Source organism: Narcine bancroftii, chromosome 6, assembly GCF_036971445.1.
Source record: "Narcine bancroftii isolate sNarBan1 chromosome 6, sNarBan1.hap1, whole genome shotgun sequence".
In the NCBI taxonomy this organism is placed as follows: domain Eukaryota; kingdom Metazoa; phylum Chordata; class Chondrichthyes; order Torpediniformes; family Narcinidae; genus Narcine; species Narcine bancroftii.
The window spans coordinates 7,439,097-7,458,965 of NC_091474.1; the positions used below are offsets into that span (position 1 = coordinate 7,439,097).

The window sequence follows — 19,869 nt, forward strand, 5'->3', positions numbered from 1 at the left end:
ATGCCCTTCATTGATTAAAGGCCTTTGCATGTGTGGTTGCACCATTTAAAGCTTTGTATAATGAATGTATACATTATGACAAAGTCTAAAGACATCATGTCTCTCAAGATCCATACATGCACAAGGTAATTGGAACATCATACACATTTTGCTGCTCTTCAAGAATTTGTTGACCACTCTGAAGACACAATGATAAATGACGTAATCTGCTTCAAAACCAAACGTGGTGGAATAGGAGACAGCAAAGGTTCACTCCCAGATTAGCTCTATGCCTTTTGATCAACAAAACTATGCACTCTATGTAAAGTGATGATCCCCTACTGTCAGTATCTGAAGATGATGAGTGGGCTTCCTTCAGGAGAATGAATTCAAGAAGCCATTTGGTCTGGATGGAGTACCCGGCTGAGCACTGAAAACTTGTGCTGACCAACGAGCCAACGTATTCTCAATATCTTCAACATCTCACTCCAACATGGAATAGCACCCACCTGTTTCAAACAGGCTTCAATCATATTGGTGCTCATGAAGAGTCTGGTAACCTGCCTAAATGAAGTGCTTTGAGAGGCTGGTGTTGAAGCCTATCAGGTCATGTCTGAGTAATGACATGGATCCATTCCCATTTGCCTACTGCAGCAAAATGTCTACGGCAAATGCCTTCTCACTGGCTCTATACAAAACTGTGGAACTTCTGGACAGCAAAAATCCATACATCAGGATGCTCTTTATTGACCAGTTCAGCTTTCAATATCATCATCCTCTCAAAATTCATCAGGAAACTCCAAGACTAGGGCCTCAATACCCCACTGTATAACTGGATCCTGGATTTCCTCACCTCCAATCCACAATCGGCACGGATTGGCAAGATCATCTACTTCCCAATCTCCATCAGCACCAAATCACCACAGAGTTGTATACACAGTAGTGGACATTATAAAAGTGTACAGGAGGGAGAGTGAAAACTTGGCTGAATGGTGTAATAACAACAAACTCTCACTCTGTGTCACCAAGACCAGAAGAACTGATTGTTGACTTTAGGAAAGGGAAAACAGTGATCATTGGGAGATCAGAGGTAGAGAGAGTGAGCAAATTCAAACTCTTGGGAGTCAATATCTTGGAGAACTTTTCCTGGACCCAATATACTAATGTCCTCATGAAGAAAGCATGTCAGCGCTTCTACTTCTTCAAGAGTTTGCAGAGGTTTGGTATGACATTGGAAACCTTGGCAAACTTCTTCAGATGTGTTGTGAAAAGTATGCTGACTGGGTGTATCACAGCCTGGTATGGGGGCACCAATACTCAGTAGATCACCAGCAAAACTCTCCCCACCATTGAGAACATCCACATGGACTGCTGCTGTTTGAGAGAATCATCAAAGACCCACCCCACCAAAGGACATGTGCTGTTCTTATTGCTGCCATCTGGGAAGAAGTAGAGGTGTCACAACACTCATACCGCCAGGTTCAGGAACAATTGCTACCCTGTCTCCATCAGACTTGTCAACAAGACTCAATCAGAGACACATTTAAGGTCTCTTACTTTTCAAATTATTTATCAATGGATATTTTTTTCTTTATTTTCTTTCCTTTCTTTTTGTATACATATCTTTTTTTTCCTCCAAAAAAACAGTTTAGTTACCAATAATTAGAAATTCTGTCTGGCTCGCAGAAAAAAGAATCTCAGAGTTGTACATGATATCATGTATGTACTCCAACAGTCAACTTAAACATTTGAATGTATGATCACCTCACTATTTGCAGCCAGCTAAGCAGTGCTTGGATGGGAAAGCAGAGCAGAGCAGAGCAGAGCTAAGCAGAGCTTGGATGGGGGAGCAGAGCAGAGCTAAGCAGAGCAGAGCTGAGCTAAGCAGAGCAGTGCAGAGCTAAGCAGAGCTTGGATGGGGAAGCAGAGCAGAGCAGAGCTAAGCAGAGCAGAGCAGAGCTAAGCAGAGCAGAGCAGAGCAGAGCTAAGCAGAGCTTGGATGGTGGAGCAGAGCAGAGCTGAGCTGAGCTGAGCAGAGCTGAGCAGAGCAGAGCTAAGCAGAGCTTGGATGGGGGGTAAGTGCATTGAGGACCCACAGCCCATTGAGGACCCACGGCCCATTGAGGACCCATGGCCAATTCGGTCTCTACTGATTTTTGCCATGTTCAGCCTCAATCACTTACAGAAGGCATCAGTGCATTTAATGGCTTTCCCCACAATGAGGCTGGTAGGATATCTGAAAGCCATAAGTCTGCAGAGCTGAACATTAAATCTAGAAATAAGATCAGTAATTACATAATTGTTTCTCCACATACCCATATAAAATGATCTTGTATGTGATAAAGGTAAAGGTTCCATTGTTGTCACGTAATACTACGTTTAGGATGTTACACATATGGAATTCTTTAACTTTGTCTACCATAAGAAAGACAGAGAGTCCCCACTTTGTCTAGTGCCCCTCACAGAAATGAGGCCCCAGTAAGGATGTGTTGATTGTTGCAATAATTTAAAAGTCAGGTTAAAGACTGCAAAGGTATATGTGACTATTATATGCTCTCACAGGTAAACAGTAGCATAATCGATTCACAGAAATGTACATCAAATGTGTCCACTTTGTCTACACCAACTGTGATACCTGTCTACATTCATCTCATTTGGCTACATTAGATCTTTATCCCTCTGTCCTTCTCCTATCCACCTTCTCTGTCAACTCATTCCAAATAACCACCATCCCGTCCAGACAATGCCGCTTATAACTTTATAAACCTCCAAAAGGTCAATCCTTAGCCTCCCATGTTCCAGAGAGAATAAATCTACCCTATCCAATTGCTTCTAATAATTACAAAGCTTGACTCCAGGTAATGTCCTGGTTACTTTCTTCTGTATTCCTTCTATTGCTGCCATGTCCTTCTTGTAATGTGGCATGCAAAACTGTACTCAATACTGCAAGTGCAGTCTAACTAATTGCTTTGTACATCTATAAAATGATATCCAAAGTCTTATACACATTGGCTTGGCCTGCGAAGGCAAGCATTCCAAATGTCACCATTTTCAGGGACCCCACAGTACATAAACACTCCTAAAGTCCCTGCCATTTACTCTATGTCCTACCAGAATTTGAGTTCCCAACAATGTATCACCTCACACTTGGCTGGAGTAAATTCCATTTTTCAACCTTTCAGCTAATCTATGTCCTGTTGTGCCCTTTGTTAAACTTTCTTTACTGTCTGCGATTCCATCAATTTTTATATGACCTGCATGCTTAATTATCAGACCAGCTACAATCTTATCCAAGCCATTTAGATCTAGTGTAAACAAAGGTCCTGGTAACAATCACTGTGGTTCACCAGTCAGATACGCACCCTTCCATCACTATCACTGCTAATTTTGGATCCATTTTGTCAACTCACCTTCAATTACGCTGGACCTTGTCAAAAGTCTTTCCAAAAACAATGCAAACCATCTTTGTCAATTTTCCTAGTTACCTCCCCAATATATTCAGATTTGTGAGATGTAATTTCCCCAATACAAAACAATGTCGACTCTTCTTAATCAGTCCCAAATGAACATAACTCTTGAAAAGGTCCAAAACTATTGCTGTCCTTAGAATCCAGAGATAAATCTCATTGCATCCTAGGGATTTATTCACCCTAATGTGCAGCTTCCTGACACAAACATGAGCCAGATATCAGAGTACCCTTTTCTTCACCCTTGCTGGATGCTAATGAGAAGCATTCTTTTAAGACCCCTCTCGTATTGCCTGGCTCCACATAATAGATGACCCCTTTGATTCCTGAGGGGACCTAATCTTTCCTTAACTACCCACTTACTTCTAATACACTCACTGAAGTTTTTAAGTATTCTTCTTAATCTTACTATGTAATATCTTCGCTTCATTTTGTCCTCCTTTCTTTCTTAAGTTCAAGTTTATTATTACCGTACAATTGTATAAGTACAACTGGATGAAACAGCATTCTTTGGTTCTTGGTGTAAAAAAATTGCAAACACATCTATAAACATGGTATGAATGTGAATTATATCCAATGCTGCACATATATATTATTAAATAAATAGTAGGGTCTCGAAGGGATTGTTTGAGTAGTTCATCAGTTATTCAGCCTGTGGGAAGAAGCTATTTCTCAGCCTGGTGGTTCTGCCTCCAATTCTTCCATATCTCTTTCCTGATTGGAGTAGCTGTGTGTGGATTGGTAGGGGTCCTTTAATTATATTTTGAGCCCTCTTCAGACAATGATCCCAGTTAATCACGTCATTGGGGGGAGGAGTGTGGAGAGAGACCCCAGTGATCTTTTCTGCTGCTCTTAGGGTCCTGTGGATTGATCTCCGATCTAATGCTCCACGACAATTGTACCACACCGTGATGCAGCCAGCCAGGACACTCTCGATAGAGCTCCTGTAGAAAGTTCTCAGGATGGTGGCTTGCAGCCTTGCCTGCCTCTGTTCTCTCAGGTATCCCAAATAAAGGTTAAAGGATTCATTCAATATAATTTTCCTTTACTTCGTATGTTTCCTGATTTCCCCTATCAATCCTTCAATATCCTTTGTTAACCAAGGTTCCCAAATGTCTTTTCTTTGTTATGCTTGCAAGAGATGGTGAGAAAGTCATGGCTAATCATTAGTGAGAAGTCAGTCTTTATATTGTAATAAGATATAATTCCATCATGTTTCTAAAAAGTTCAATCCATCAAAACTAGTTTTTGTTAGATGGAATTGCTAATATGCCAAACCATATAACTATATCAACAGCTTTAATTTGTTTCACAGCTTAATAGCCACACTGCATGAATAATATTACACACTCTCCAATGCGCAGCCAAACCCGATAAGAGGTTGCCAGATGTGTACCTGCTGCAAGTTAGGTGTTAAATTTTATCACTTGAATTTATTAACATCAGTTAAATTTGGGCAGCTTGTCCCGGCAATGCAAGTTCTATTCAATTGGTTTTTTTAATGCATGGACTGTTTTGGTAATTCAAGTGCCCAGCAATGCAAAAGGCTGCAGAAAGTAACAAACCTCACTAAGTCTATCACGGGCTACAACAATTTATTTGAAGATATCCATGTGAGACGATGTCTCACCAACATCATCATGGACCCTCATCACCCTGGTCTCAACCTCTTCCTGCTGCTACCTTTGGGAACAAGGTTCTTGTATCTCTCTTTACCACCCTAATTGTAAACTAATCTGGAAACACAAAAAGTCCTGTCTGCACTATTACATTATTTCATTTTGGATTTGTTTTTCTTGTGCTAACTGTAGCTGTGAATATTTATTATCTATCATTTACATTTATCTTTTTTCATTACTGAGATAATTTAATGTATTCTATTGTAGTTTAAAAAAAAACGTATTTAGCTGCAGCAAGTAAGAATTTGGGTGCGTTTGTCTGACAAGAAAATCATTATCATTGAATTTGGCGAAATATCTTCAGTCACAAACGACCCATTAACTGAAAACAGAAGCAGAAAAAAAGGATGCAACTTAGAATATACACAAATATTATAGTATCATTCACCTTAATTTTAATCAGCTAATCTGAAAAGTAAATGATGTTAAATCAATCAATTATTTTATATGTATACTATGCCCAACATCATTTACCAACTTTAACCATTTTCTTATTGGAATCAATTAACAATATCGATAAAAACACACCAGTCTTGGGGTAAGTATTTCTGTGCAACTATTTCCAGCTGTAATAAAGCAAGAGCCAAGCGATACACAAAGAATTACCAATGCTGACAAAATGACAAGTGTTTCTAGATATTATCACACCACTAAGAAATGAGTCATAATGTGGGAATGCTGCATTTAAGAAAATCATTTGATTTAATAGCTGAACACACCATGGGCTTGGAAACCCGTCGATGTGTTCCATTGGTAAATGCAGTATTTGTCTTCCCCAGGGGGTTTAAATAGATTAAAGTCTGATTCCTAATCTATGATGGGCAAATTAATTCAGATGAAAGGCTAAAAAAAAAACCCAATTGACTTTTTAGTTTGCATTAGAGTATGGTGAACAATTTGGGTTGCCATCTGAAAGGCTAGTTAACACCACATTTGGAAAATACATGATGGTGGATAGGATTCATTTAAATCCCAAGCGTCGATTCACTGTTTAGCTCATACATTAAGAATGACCATTTGGACCATGCACCCATGAAATAATTCTCCAATATAACTTGCAGGTTCAAAAATGATACTTCCATTACCTTTGCCAATGCAAACATTTTAATAGCTAGCCTTTTTAAAAGTTGACCATTGTTCATTTTAAATTATGCTACTTAAGCAAAGGGACAGCACGATATTACAGCGCCACCGGGCTCGAACCTGGCATTGTCTGTAAGGAGCTTGTATGCTCTCCCTGTGACCTGGGTGGGCTTCATCTGGGTGTTCTGGTTTCCAAAGATGTAAAGGATTAGAAGGTTAATTGGGTGTATTTGGGCAGAGCAGATTCGTAGGCCTGAAGATCCCGTTACCTTGTTCTATCTCTAAATTAAATTACTTAAGTAAATGATGAAAATAACAATTAAATATTCTCATTAATGTTATTATAACATCACGATATTAGCATGTGCAAACAAAGTGAAGAATATGGAGCTCAGCTTTGTCTGTCTGGGCAGTAAAGTTCTCAGTTGCCCACGATCGCACACAACACCCCAATATAGATTTTAAATATCAACAGAAATGTTCACCAAAAATAAATTTGCAAATGTTGCTACAATATACACTAAATTTCACCAAACATCACCATGTGCACTTTTAAGAGGTACGATGGACTAATCATTTAAGTTACAAGGAAATGTTTACTGAGACGCCACCCACAACTTGTACCTTTACTAATCAAAATTATTGGTAAGGTGGTATCACATGGTAAACCGCGAAAGTCTGCAGACACCATGGGTGAAGTAAAAACACAATGCTGGAGAAACTCAGCAGGCCAAACAGTGTCCTTTATATAGCAAGGATAAAGATACAGAACCAAAGTTATGGGTTTGAGCCCTTCATGAAGATAGCCATGCTTTCATAAAATTTCAGTCATGTATCTTTATCTTTGCTACATAAAGGATTCTGGTATCACATGATACGTATTGTGCAAATTACGTATGATTGTAAAAGTCCCGCATCGGACTTGTCAGCCACAAACGAGCCTGCAGCTGACGTGGACTTTTACCCCCTCCATAAATCTTCGTCCGCGAAGCCAAGCCAAAGAAGAAAAAAAAGAATGATGCTGAACTGAATTCAAATCAGTGCTTATTCAGTCTGATTTCTCCTTGCACCAAAAAATCTGCTTCCTGTTACTGAATAACCAGTTGTAACAAACAATTACCCAATACACAGAATGTAGGTCAGTTGCAGCTTCAGGAACATAGAACAACTTTTAATAGGATGGCTGTAATGGTGATAAAAGAAAGTGCATTGTTAATACTCTACTAGCAATCTATCATACACAAGAGCTATTCGATTCACCTAAATGCTAGAACCATTCCAATTTGGACAAATTTGTTTCAAACTTTTGGGAAACCTGTCAGCATGCACAAATAATTTATTATCCAATTATATTAGGGATGATCAATCATATTTTTTCAGGAAACATCAACATCATGTGCTGCCCTGATAAATGATCTAGCTGTTCCTGGAATAAAGAAGAAATATTGTATTGTAATATGAATATTTTAATGATCCTGCTGTAGTGAATGCCCATGAATGCAGATTAAATGGTTTAGACTCCAATCAACACGTTTATATATTCATTTTTTTGGGAGCATGTTACTAACAGAAATGAAAGATCAAAAAATCGATTATGTGCAGTATTGGCTGAAGATACATGATGTACTGGAATTATACTTATACTATTGACTGACAAATCCTTACAATTAAGGACTCATAAACCTAAGGTGTGATTGATTGATTTAGATTGTCTGGTAGATCAATTTGAAAACAAAAAGCAAAAATAGAATATGGTCCACAAAATTTAAAATTATGATTATGGATTCACTCTTTACAATATTTACTTTTCTTTATAACTGGACAATGCATCTCAGATTCATATCACAAATAAAAACCTTGGCAGGGTTTTGTACACTAGACATGTACATATATGACAGCTGATACCATACTCACGTCCCATTGAAGAGCTTAACACAAGGCGATTTTTTCCCTTTATATTACCACCAAATGAGTCTTCCATTTGTTATTTCAATTGGCAATATCCCTGACTTCAGATTGCAGGGTCACCACAAATCTGCTACCACAGAAATGGGGGAAGTTTCTGCTTCCAGAATTGCAATGGTATTTCTGATGCCTTGATTATCACTTTGATTTCACCCGCTTTGCGGTAAGTAGCAAGGCTCTGCTTTGAAACAATATTCAGCACTGCTCAGTATGAACAGAGAGTGGATATTGAACCATATACCACAAAGAGTATACTCTTTAACATGGTGCGATTGGTATCATCTCAAAATGTCCTTTGCAATACTTGTTGCATTTCCGAAGTTCTGGTGCCCTATTTCTTTTGCAACTGTATTCTGGACTTATTTAAGCCAAATAAGAGTTGCTGTCAATATTGACTGTCATTCTAAAACATTTCAAAATTAATGTATATATTGCCTCAGGTATATTTAACCTTTAAGCTTGACATTTAAGATATATCATTTCAACATTTTACAGTTTTAAAATTAATATAAAAAAACATTGTCACATAATAGTTTACTATCTATAATCTATATTTCAGTTATTTTTATTCAATTACTTTGATTACATTCTGTAAAAATCCTAGTAGAGAGAAAATTAGGAAAATACGTAGCAGCAGGGAAGGTTTTTACAAGAGTACCTTCATACAGTGCTGTGCACTTGGCTGTAAAATTACTGACAATCACATCAATCTACTGTACCTCAAGGATAAATCAGAGAGAGACATTTGTTTAGCAAACATGACCTTTGAAACATTTGCAATAAGTCATAAATATATTCAGCCTCTCCGACCCAAATGCAAAATCTCTGAGATAAAAAAAACAAAGCTGGACGTTGACATTCTGTGCTATTTTCATTGAAATCACCGAAACGTTGATCCCCTTTACACCGTTATATTTTTGTGCACATTGAACAGTTTGGTTCCAAAACGTAATATATTTCCCAACTCTACAACAAAACCTTCATTTCCATTTAACCAAGTGGACTTGAATAATATCAAGTAATCAGTGAGAAGATATGACATCCCAAAGCAGCCAAAGTAAATGTAGAAAATGCAATGTAGAAGATGTAGTGTAAATATATAAACAAGGGGAATGCAGATAGACATAAAGAAAAAAAAGGGTAATCTGTACCCTCATTGAGATCAGACACAAACTTGTGATAGGTGTGAAGGGATTACGCGCTAACTAAAATACCAAAGTATTTACATACTGATATATTCATAAAATTTATTCACAGGATTAATCAAAGAACCTAGAAAGGGAGCATCATAAATTTATTTTCAAGCATTTTCAGAAAGCAGTACCCTTTATCTTTTGAGGTAAATTATAAACCAAACTTAATCTGGTCTCTTTCCCACCAGCCATGACATATAATTCATTACCGTTTCACACTAAATGACGTCATTGATATGTTCCATTATATTAAAACCCTTGTTTTCCTGTTCAATTTTGCTTTGTTCAAACCCTGCATTTGCAGACTTTGTATGCATTGAGGTAACCTACATAATTACGAGTAGATGATAATTAAATGAGAGGGAGAATAATGTCAACTTAATTTATTAATTACGGATTAGTTTATCATCATTTTAAATTAATCGTCATTAAGATTAATTGCTGATCGATTTATTTGACTTTACCTGTGGACGAGCATATTATGTTGCAACTCAATCTATAATTTACCGATGGTTCCACTCTCTAGGCCACAAATATCAAACTCAGGCCCGCGGGCCAAATTTGGCCCGTGATATAATTATATTTGGCCCGCAAGGTCATGTCAAATATGTATTAGAGCTGGCCCGCTGGCCGCCGCGCCAGTATAAGCGCATGCACAGCTAATACTACAGATCCCAGAATGCTTTGCAAATGCGTTGGCGCCGGCCCGTCAGCCCGCTAATCCCCCCCACCTCCTCTCTTTACTTTCATTAGCATCTGTGACCTATCGCCCAACTCACATGTAATAAACCCCTTACGAAAAATGGCCAAACGAAAGACAGAAAACAGGACCTTTCAAGACAGGTGGGAGGCAGACTATATGTTCATCATTTTAAAAGACAAACCTGTTTGTCATTGAAGCGTTGTTTTTTTTTGACTTGTGGGCTTGTGAAAAAAAATACATTTAAAAGGAGCTTAAAGGCTATAGAGAAATATTATTTATTGAATATTTTATTTCTCATTTGTTAATGCTTCTTCTGGAAAGAGTTTAACCAAAACTATTATTAAACATTTATTTTAATAAGAAAAAGTTTAACATTACATACGTTGAAAGAAGAGAAAACATGCAGATGTTGTTGAAAATTTTCAATAAATATTTAGTTTGGCCCACGACTTAGTCCAAGTTTTTAATTTTGGCCCTCTGTGAATTGGAGTTTGACACCCCTGCTCTAGGCGTTTCAGTCTTTAGAAAGTTTGACTAACATCTAATCCAGAGATTTAATTAATACTTGAAATATTTTAGGACATGCAAATATACTGCATTTATTTGTTCAAAGAAGCCACTGGATACATTTCTGATTTAATCAATTCATTCATGGGTTTTGGGCATTACTGACAAGGCCTGCATTTATTGCCCACCTGCAATTGCCATGCAGAAGATATTGCTAACAGCTTCTTGGAGTTCTGCAATGCATCTGATGAAGGAAGTCCCAAAGATTATCAGGAATGGATTTTCAGGATTCTGTTCCAAGAACAGTGAATGAAGAGAGATGTATTTCCAATTTGGCATGGCTTCTGACTTGGAAGGAAAGCTGAAGGAGATGGTGTCCCCTTGACTTTTATGTAACAGAGTACAATGCTCTTCACAAATTAACTGCAAAGGCTTAGCATTAAAGATGCAAATAATGCAAAAGATTGACATGCACAGAATTACCTGTTTTCCTCAGTTTATCATTTCTATTGCTAATGTAATCAGTCAATTTTTAGTTTATCTCAATAAAACACATTTAAAAATTGTTACCAGAAATGTAAATGGCCAAGGCCAAGGATATTCTTTGATACATTGAAATGGATACTTCTGTTTCTTCCCAACAAGCAATTTCTTTGATCAATGTTATAATGCATTATGTAAGAATTATTTGCAGACTTGATTTACCCAAGAAGGTTTCCACCAATCCGAGCAAAGTCCTTTCATCTAGGACAGTGTAAACAATCTGAAATGCACAGCTATTCATGTGACAAACATTTATATAAAATCACTTCATGCATAAGTTGGTTGCCCTACCCCCCCACCCCCCCTCAAATAAAACATTTAAATAGTAAAATTAACTTTATATTATGCACCATCTCCTTAATAGTCAAGTTTTGTTTTCTGGAATAATTCCTAACGTCTGATAATTGTTTAATAGAGCAAGGGCAGTCTAGAACTCCTGCAGAATTCTGCTAATAACCAAGGACAATGGTTAAAAAATGGTGCTGCGCAATTTGAAAATTGGGCTATTTTGACTTTTGTGGGTTAAGAAGCGCAGTTTGTGTCCCAACTGCCCACGTTCTGATTTATACTTAATATAAACTCGAGCTCATCTAATCCTCGTCCAGTGCGAATGTTTTAGGGTCTTTGAAATGAATTGATAACTTGCATTATAAGATATATATTGGGTTTACCTTGGCAGCCACGGAAGAGCTTGGCTTCTCTAAAAGGTCCCAAAGTTTCTTTCTTTTCTCTGCACAGAAGGTGTTGTCAAACTCTTCCCCCTCTCTGTCCCTCATAGTTTCAGCTTCTCGCTTCAGTTCCTCGTTCATCTGCTCCTTTTTCTGATGATACCTGGCCTGACAACAGGACTCCAGGTAGATTTCGTCTATCCCCCAGTAGTCCAGCTCCTGGCTGAAGGACAGAGCGCACATCTCCTCCATCATATGTAACTTGCCAGTACGGTAAAAATTCAAAATCGACGTAAACGCTCCAGGGTGACGGTCGAAGAAGTACTCGTTCTCCTCCAAGTTGTAATCATCACAGCTCTCCATAAGCGACTCGTGAGTATTGCAATCCCGGAGTTTGCCCAGTCGTGTGCGGGGCAGCCGGTCCAAGGTTCTCCAGAGGACTTCATGTGCAAGTCCCCCAACGTTGAGTTTGACCCTCCTGGAACAAGCCTTGCTCCTAATGATCTCCACGGGATCTGGAGGCAGGGAGCTGGTGGATCGAGACCCCCCTCGATTCATCCCCGTGGGCATTTTTTTTCCAGTTTTCCTCGACAAGTTTTTATATTACATTCACTGCCCGAGCGTCGGATCTTAGTGAAAGATGTTCATCTCGCCGCTTTTCCAGCCATTCTCCAAACTGCAATAAAAAAAATACAATGTATTCGGAGGCAAGATCCAATTTTTTCCCCTCTCACGTTCAATTGCCCTACAAAACGAGCAAGTGCATCTCTAACGCAATGTCAGTTGGCGAGGGAGCGACGCCTTATCCAGGAATCAGTCGCAGCTCATTAATCTGCTCAAGGGACAGATTGTGAGCAGGGCAATGACCAGAGCCGCTCTGGTGCAGGAGGCCAGTGAGCGCTGTCCACCAGCCGGAGCTGAACTGCAGCTCGAGGGAAACGGCGGGCCACCTCCACGCTTATTCATTCACACTCCGGAGAAAGCCACAACTCGAACGTATCTCCATCAACAAATGGCAACACCCTCATACCACCACCACCACAGCGCGAAGGTTCAAGGCTGATTGAAATTAAAATGATTGTTCGTGCATTGACCTCGTATCATGACTTTATAAATGACATGGGCGAAGAAGTAAGGGGTGGGTCCGTAAGTTAGCAGATGACACGAAGGTTGAAGATGGAGAGAAGGTTGTCCCAGCTTACAACAGGATGCAGAGTTGGGCGGAGAAGTAGCCGATGGAATTCAATCCGAATATATTAGAAGTGATGCATCTTTGGAAGGTGGACATTGAAGGCAGAGTCTGTGGTTAATGATAGGATTCTTAAGTGTGGAGGAACAAGGAGATTTTGGGTCCAAGTCCAAAGTTGCCCCACAAGTTGGTAGGGTGGCGAAGAAGCTGTATGCCTCCTGCCTTCGGGGGATTGATTGCAAGAGCCGGAGGAAATGTTGCAGTTCTATAAAATTCTAGTCGCCTCGTTACGGGAAAGACGTAGAAGCTTTGAGGGGTGAGATTTACCAGGATATTGCCTGAATTGGACAACATCTGCTCTGAAGCAAGGTTGGTCTTTGGAGGGCTGAAGGGTAAAAGGTGACTTAACATAGGTGTATGTACAAGATTATGCGAGGCTTTGAGAGGCAGGACAGGCAACACCTTGTCGTCGTGCCCCCCACCCCCCCCCCCCCCCCCCCCCAAGTACCAGCCGGCTTCTGTTCAAGACGAGGGGAGGAAAGTTTAGGGGAAAGGTTGGAGGAAAGTTTTTTTTTAGACAGAGAATGGTGGGTGTCTGCAATGCATTGCTGGGGGGTGGGGAGACATTAGGACATTTAAATGGCTCTTAGGGACATCGATGTCAGAAAAATAGAGGGTGATGAACGTGAGGTGGGGAAGGATGAGATTGCCTTGGAGTGGGTTTATCTAGGACTGCACTGTGCTGTAATATTTGATGCCTTATTTCCCAAACAAAACATGTATTGACATTTAGAATCGACGCAAATTTCTGCCGGAGCTAGGCACAATGGTTACAACTCGGTTTCCATTCACAAACCATCCATTTGATGAAATGCGTTTCAAATCATCCAGCGGTTCTGCGCTTGCAATGTGTGAATAATCGGTGGCCCCACGCCACGCTGCACGATGTTCCCCGGTCGTGATGTGACCGCCCTGAACACCACCGGGGAAGTCTGCCTTTGCAGTTCACTTCACGTAAATTTCAACCCAAACGTGGTCGTGCTTACAGTGAATATGTGCATTGAGTATTCACAAATGCCAGTATGTGCACACGATTTAAACAATTCCCAACTCTGTCCACGTATGTCAAGAAATAAAGGATCGCTAGTTCTGGAAATGTCCCCCCCCCCCCCCCCCTCCAACCCTGCAAGATCTTTCTTGCTGAGCGATGACCGCGGCAAAGGGGCTATTTCTCCCTCATCAACAAACGCGAACTCACAGCGGATACAAGTTTCCTGATAGTCCCCAATTCCTGCCATTTCAGGTTTCCTCCAACATGCCTCCGTTGCCCCGCTGGACGTGGGAGAAGTTGAAGGGGATGTGACCTCCTTCTCTCCGCCCCCCTCCCCTTGAATTGTGCGCCTGGCTGAGCCTCACCCTCCCCTTGAATTGTGCGCCTGGCTGAGCCTCACCCTCCCCTTGAATTGTGCGCCTGGCTGAGCCTCACCCTCCCCTTGAATTGTGCGCCTGGCTGAGCCTCACCCTCCCCTTGAATTGTGCGCCTGGCTGAGCCTCACCCTCCCCTTGAATTGAGCGCCTGGCTGAGCCTCACCCTCCCCAGGCGACAGTCACCAGGAGAGAGCCTTGTTCTGCAAACCGCCGGAGCATCATAACGAGCCACAGGGCCAGAGAACAACCAAAGGACCAGAGGTTTGTTGGCCGAGCAGCGTTAGGGTGAGGAGGATTTCACGCTGCTTTGTTTTTCAAACTCTTCCAGTGCTCGCCCAGATTTGCCTCCCAGACCCTCCACTGTTGGGGAGAATGGTTCTCACTTCCAGGAGTCCCATTGCCTGCAGAGAGTGGCTGCCACTGGTCGACTGTGATGGGTGTGGAAGTAATTTTTAAACGATCTCTTTAAGTGGAAATACAGCCTTGTTGACGAATGGTTTGAAAGCCAGAAACAAGTGCACAACACTCAAGTGAATATTAATTTAAAACCGAGTCCTCAATTTGAGGAGCCTGTCATAAATGAGCGCGTCCTTTTAAATTCCTACCTCTTCAAAGTTTATAATCCTATGTTCTGATTAATCGTCAGCATTAACGAGGGAGGATTTTTTTTAAAGAAAGAGTTAATTGCAAGGAGCACATTTGATCCGCGCCCCTCTGGGTTCACCAAGTTCCGTTATGATTTCCTCGTGGTTCAAAGCTTTCTGGTGCCTCCCAGCCCGACGTGAATGTTCCCCCCAGATGACAACAAATCTCTGCCACCCCCTCCCTTTGATGGAGCTCAATCGCTGGGTGCAAGGGCCAATTTGGCGTGATTTGCTCAATGGGTCCAGCCCCACTCAATGATTCTCAGAATTTTCTCCTCTCTGAACATTAAAGTCCAACTCTATTCACCAATTTACGACACGGGGCTTCAAAAAAACAAAATAAAACGTTTGCCTTCGGTTAGTACAAGTGCAAGCATTAAAAAAAATAACGCAGTGGATAAACATCTTCAACATGCGCATCTGCCACTTAACCCAGATGATTACAGTAATATTTTATAAACCCATCACACGCTGAGATTATGTCCAGAACCTAAAATTAGCCCGAGATGATGTAAGAATCGTTTGTTTTACGAACCTTGTATAAAACCTATCGCTGTATTGAGGAAAATCCTACTGGATTAACGTGGGGTGGCTGACAGATGAAAACGGCTCCGCGACACCGAGCAGAAATGGGCATCTCTCAGCTCCGCAGCTCCACGGTTTATTGTCCAGCTGGATTTTTGGGGGGTGTGTGTGCCAGGATTCAAACAATTTCGTAGCCGGCGAAAGGCTCCCTTAATTTATTTCCGCTGTCTGTTAGTGTCAATGGAGATCAACAAATCTAGCTTGGCTCTGCGAAAGGCTCCTCCATCCTTATATTCTTCCTGAGTTAAGAAGCTTGAAATCTGCACCATCTGGGAGAGACGGCGGCGCCTAGTGGCTCGGGCTACTATTTTCACTACGTTTCCTGGATTCATTGTTCAGTTTTGAGCATTTGGTCCCATCAATGTGTTGTGAGAGAGAGAACGAGATGTAGGAAGAGGTGGGGGCCATATTCCATGTCAATAGAATTCCCCCCAGTATAAGAAAGGTGTTGCCTCTATCCTTGCCAGATAGAACACTAGAAAGCATTTATGAAAATACTCTCTGGGGAGGGAAGAAGAAAACGAAACAAGAGAATCTCCCTGAGCTGAATTATTGGATGAAGTTATTAAGAAAGCAGTGAATGACAATTTTAACAAAAGATATGGGGAGAGGGGGGGGGGGGGTGCAGAAAGGGATAACGATTTACGAATTTGCCTGCACAAGGATTTGAAGGTATTATTTATGTCCCAGCTGGAGTGTTCGCATATCAAACCTTATCACTGCATTTTGGTATATGTGACAATAAATGAACTTGGAATTACTAGTGATTCACGTAAATCATGCATTCTAGGGATACCCTATCAATATTGGAAATTGTGATTGATTTGCAATGTCACTGCCGCCTGATCATTCTCCTGATGTGTGCTTCCCTACACAGAGGTCCAAACTCTGTAATAATGTGGTCTTAAAATACTTCCCTTTTACAAATGATTTCGTTTGTAATGAGCACTCTAGAGGCTTGATGCCAAACCCAAATTATACACCAATCACATCAAGGTCAAGGTGACCAAACTCTTGAGAGGGCTTAACACTTTCTTTCTTTTTCAATATTTTATTATTATTATTATAATTTATAAACACATACAGTTCAGAGATATATAAAAAAATACATAGTAAGTAATTGGCTTAACACTGGATTCTAGAAAATCAGGTCCTTTGTCTTTGAAAACTGAGCAGAGACCCTACAACAAAAGAAAACAGGATCATTTATGTAAAGCTATACTGTTTTCTTAAAAGATTAGATAGAACCTGCCCATTAACCTTCAATTATAATTAATTTTAGAACTTAATTATTGCAACAAACACACACCCTCTTCCTCCACCCCTTCTGTCTCTCTCTCTCAACTACTGCCTCCTTGTTGTCAGATGATTGGTCACCATTCAGTCTCAATGAGCCACAATATTCTCCAGTGAACTGTTGTTAAACTTGAAGCCATAATTTTTGGTTCTCCAGAAAATATTCCAATCACCAAAATACAGACAACAATCTCACCATTCTATTTGACTTCAAGTACTCTCCATTGGTTGGATCACCAACTCTGTAAAGTTGCCTACCTCGGCCTCACCACAGACTATTCACACTCTGAACTCTCATCTATGCCTTTATCACCACTGGTGCCAACCACTCAGTCCAAAAATCCGTCCTGCTCCAGCTCCCTCAACAACCCTTGAGTCTAGAGCTGGATGAGATCCTTACCTGGGAAGAGACATATAAGGCAATTGAACAACTGAAAAGTGGCAAAGCAGCAGGTATGGATGGAATCCCCTCAGAGGTCTGAAAGGCTGGCGGCAAAGCTCTGCAAACCAAATTGCATGAGTTTTTCATGCTCTGCTGGGACCAAGGAAAGCTGCCTCAGGACCTTCGTGATGCCATCATCATCACCCTGTACAAAAACAAAGGTGAGAAATCAGACTGCTCAAACTACAGGGGAATCACGCTGCTCTCCATTGCAGGCAAAATCTTCGCTAGGATTCTCCTTAATAGACTAATACCTACTGTTGCCGAAAATGTCCTCCCAGAATCACAGTGTGGCTTTCGCGCAAACAGAGGAACTACTGACATGGTCTTTGCCCTCAGACAGCTCCAAGAAAAGTGCAGAGAACTAAACAAAGGACTCTACATCACCTTTGTTGACCTCACCAAAGCCTTTGACACCATGAGCAGGAAAGGGCTTTGGCAAATACTAGAGCACCTCGGATGCCCCCCCAAGTTCCTCAACATGGTTATCCAACTGCACGAAAACCAACAAGGTCGGGTCAGATACAGCAATGAGCTCTACGGACCCTTCTCCATTGACAACGGCGTGAAGCAAGGCTGCGTCCTCGCACCAACCCTCTTTATTATCTTCAGCATGATGCTGAAACAAGCCATGAAAGACCTCAACAATGAAGGCGGTGTTTACATCCGGTACTGCACGGATGGCAGTCTCTTCAATCTGAGGCGCCTGCAAGCTCACACCAAGACACAAGAGCAACTTGTCCGTGAACTACTCTTTGCAGACGATGTCGCTTTAGTTGCCCATTCAGAGCCAGCTCTCCAGCGCATGACGTCCTGTTTTGCGGAAACTGCCAAAATGTTTGGCCTGGAAGTCAGCCTGAATAAAACTGAGGTCCTCCATCAGCCAGCTCTCCACCATGACCACCAGCCCCCCACATCTCCATCGGGCACACAGAACTCAAAACGGTCAACCAGTTTACCTACCTCGGCTGCACCATTTCATCTGATGCAAGGATCGACAAAGAGATAGACAACAGACTCGCCAAGGCAAATAGCGCCTTTGGAAGACTACACAAAAGAGTCTGGAAAAACAACCACCTGAAAAAGCACACAAAGATCAGCATGTACAGAGCTGTTTTCATACCCACGCTCCTGTTCGGCTCCGAATCATGGGTCCTCTACCGGTATGACCTACGGCTCCTAGAAAGCTTCCATCAGCGCTGTCTCCGCTCCATCCTCAACATTCATTGGAATGACTTCATCACCAACATCGGAGTACTCGAGCTGGCAGAGTCCGCAAGCATCGAATCCACGCTGCTGAAGACCCAACTGTGCTGGGTGGGTCACATCTCCAGAATGGAGGACCATCGCCTTCCCAAGATCGTGTTCTATGGCGAGCTCTCCACGGGTCACCGAGACAGAGGTGCACCAAAGAAGAGGTACAAGGACTACTTAAAGAAATCTCTTGGTGCCTGGCCCATTGACCACTGCCAGTGGGCTGATCTCGCCTCCAACCGTGCATCTTGGTGCCTCACAGTTCGGCGGGCAGCAACCTGTTTTTGAAGAAGACCGCCGAGCCCACCTCACTGACAAAAGACAAAGGAGGAAAAACCCAACATCCAACCCCAACCAACTAATTTTCCTTTGCAATCGCTGCAACCGTGCCTGTCTGTAGCGCATCGGACTTGTCAGTCACCAACGAGCCTGCAGCAGATGTGGACATACCCCTCCATAAATCTTTGTCCGTGAAGCCAAGCCAAAGAAAGATCACGTGAATGTTTTGCAGCTGAGTCTGCTACTTTCATCTGAAACTCTGATGTTCACCCCTGTTATACCAGTTCCCACTTATTACCACTCCACTTCTTACATGGTTGTATTGCCCCCTGCTAAAAATTAAATTTAAATGCCCTTCTTTATCTCAGCCCTCGCCTCTCATCTTTTTCCAATCCATAAACTTTGACTTTTCTCGCATCTTCCCTCCCTTGAGTAACCTTGGGGGCTGGGGGGCTTCTTTCAGGTGATTATGATGTTACCTCTATGATCCTTTATGTCAACACCACCTAAAGTCCTTCCTAAAACATTATGCTTTTGACAAAACTGTTAGACACCTCTTCTAATTATTTTGGCCTTAGAATTGCATTTTTTTCTGATCATGCTTTCACAAAGAATTCTGGAATGTATTATATAATATAAGATATTTATACATTAAGGTTACATTAAATGCAAAATTATGCCATGAAATGGAACTCAATATTAGGGATGTAATTTATGAATATCTCATATCTCAGAATTTTTAATCGGTCTATTATTTTTATCTATAAAATTAGACAATATGAAGTGAAACCAAATGCATCAGAGCAAGACAATTAAGTTAATCTACTACTGACAAAACTGTTCAGTAATATAATTATCTAGTAGTGATGTTTCGACCATCTTTCAATCCTTCATATACTTGGTTTATGTAAATTTTTTGTTTGAACTAATCAATTAGCAATGGCATATATCTCAAAAGGCTCTTG

The 19,869-nt window shown here is 41.1% G+C and overlaps 1 protein-coding gene across 1 annotated transcript in view; it reads right to left on the bottom strand.

Moving 5' to 3' along the window:
• kcnb1 (potassium voltage-gated channel, Shab-related subfamily, member 1) overlaps positions 1–12,357 on the bottom strand; it is a 204,226-nt gene extending 191,869 nt beyond the window's left edge. The window contains exon 1 of the mRNA XM_069883801.1: positions 11,791–12,357. Within this exon, the coding sequence (XP_069739902.1) occupies positions 11,791–12,357 (567 nt within the window). The remainder of the gene's footprint in view (positions 1–11,790) is intronic.
• Between the last annotated feature and the right edge of the window lie 7,512 nt (positions 12,358–19,869).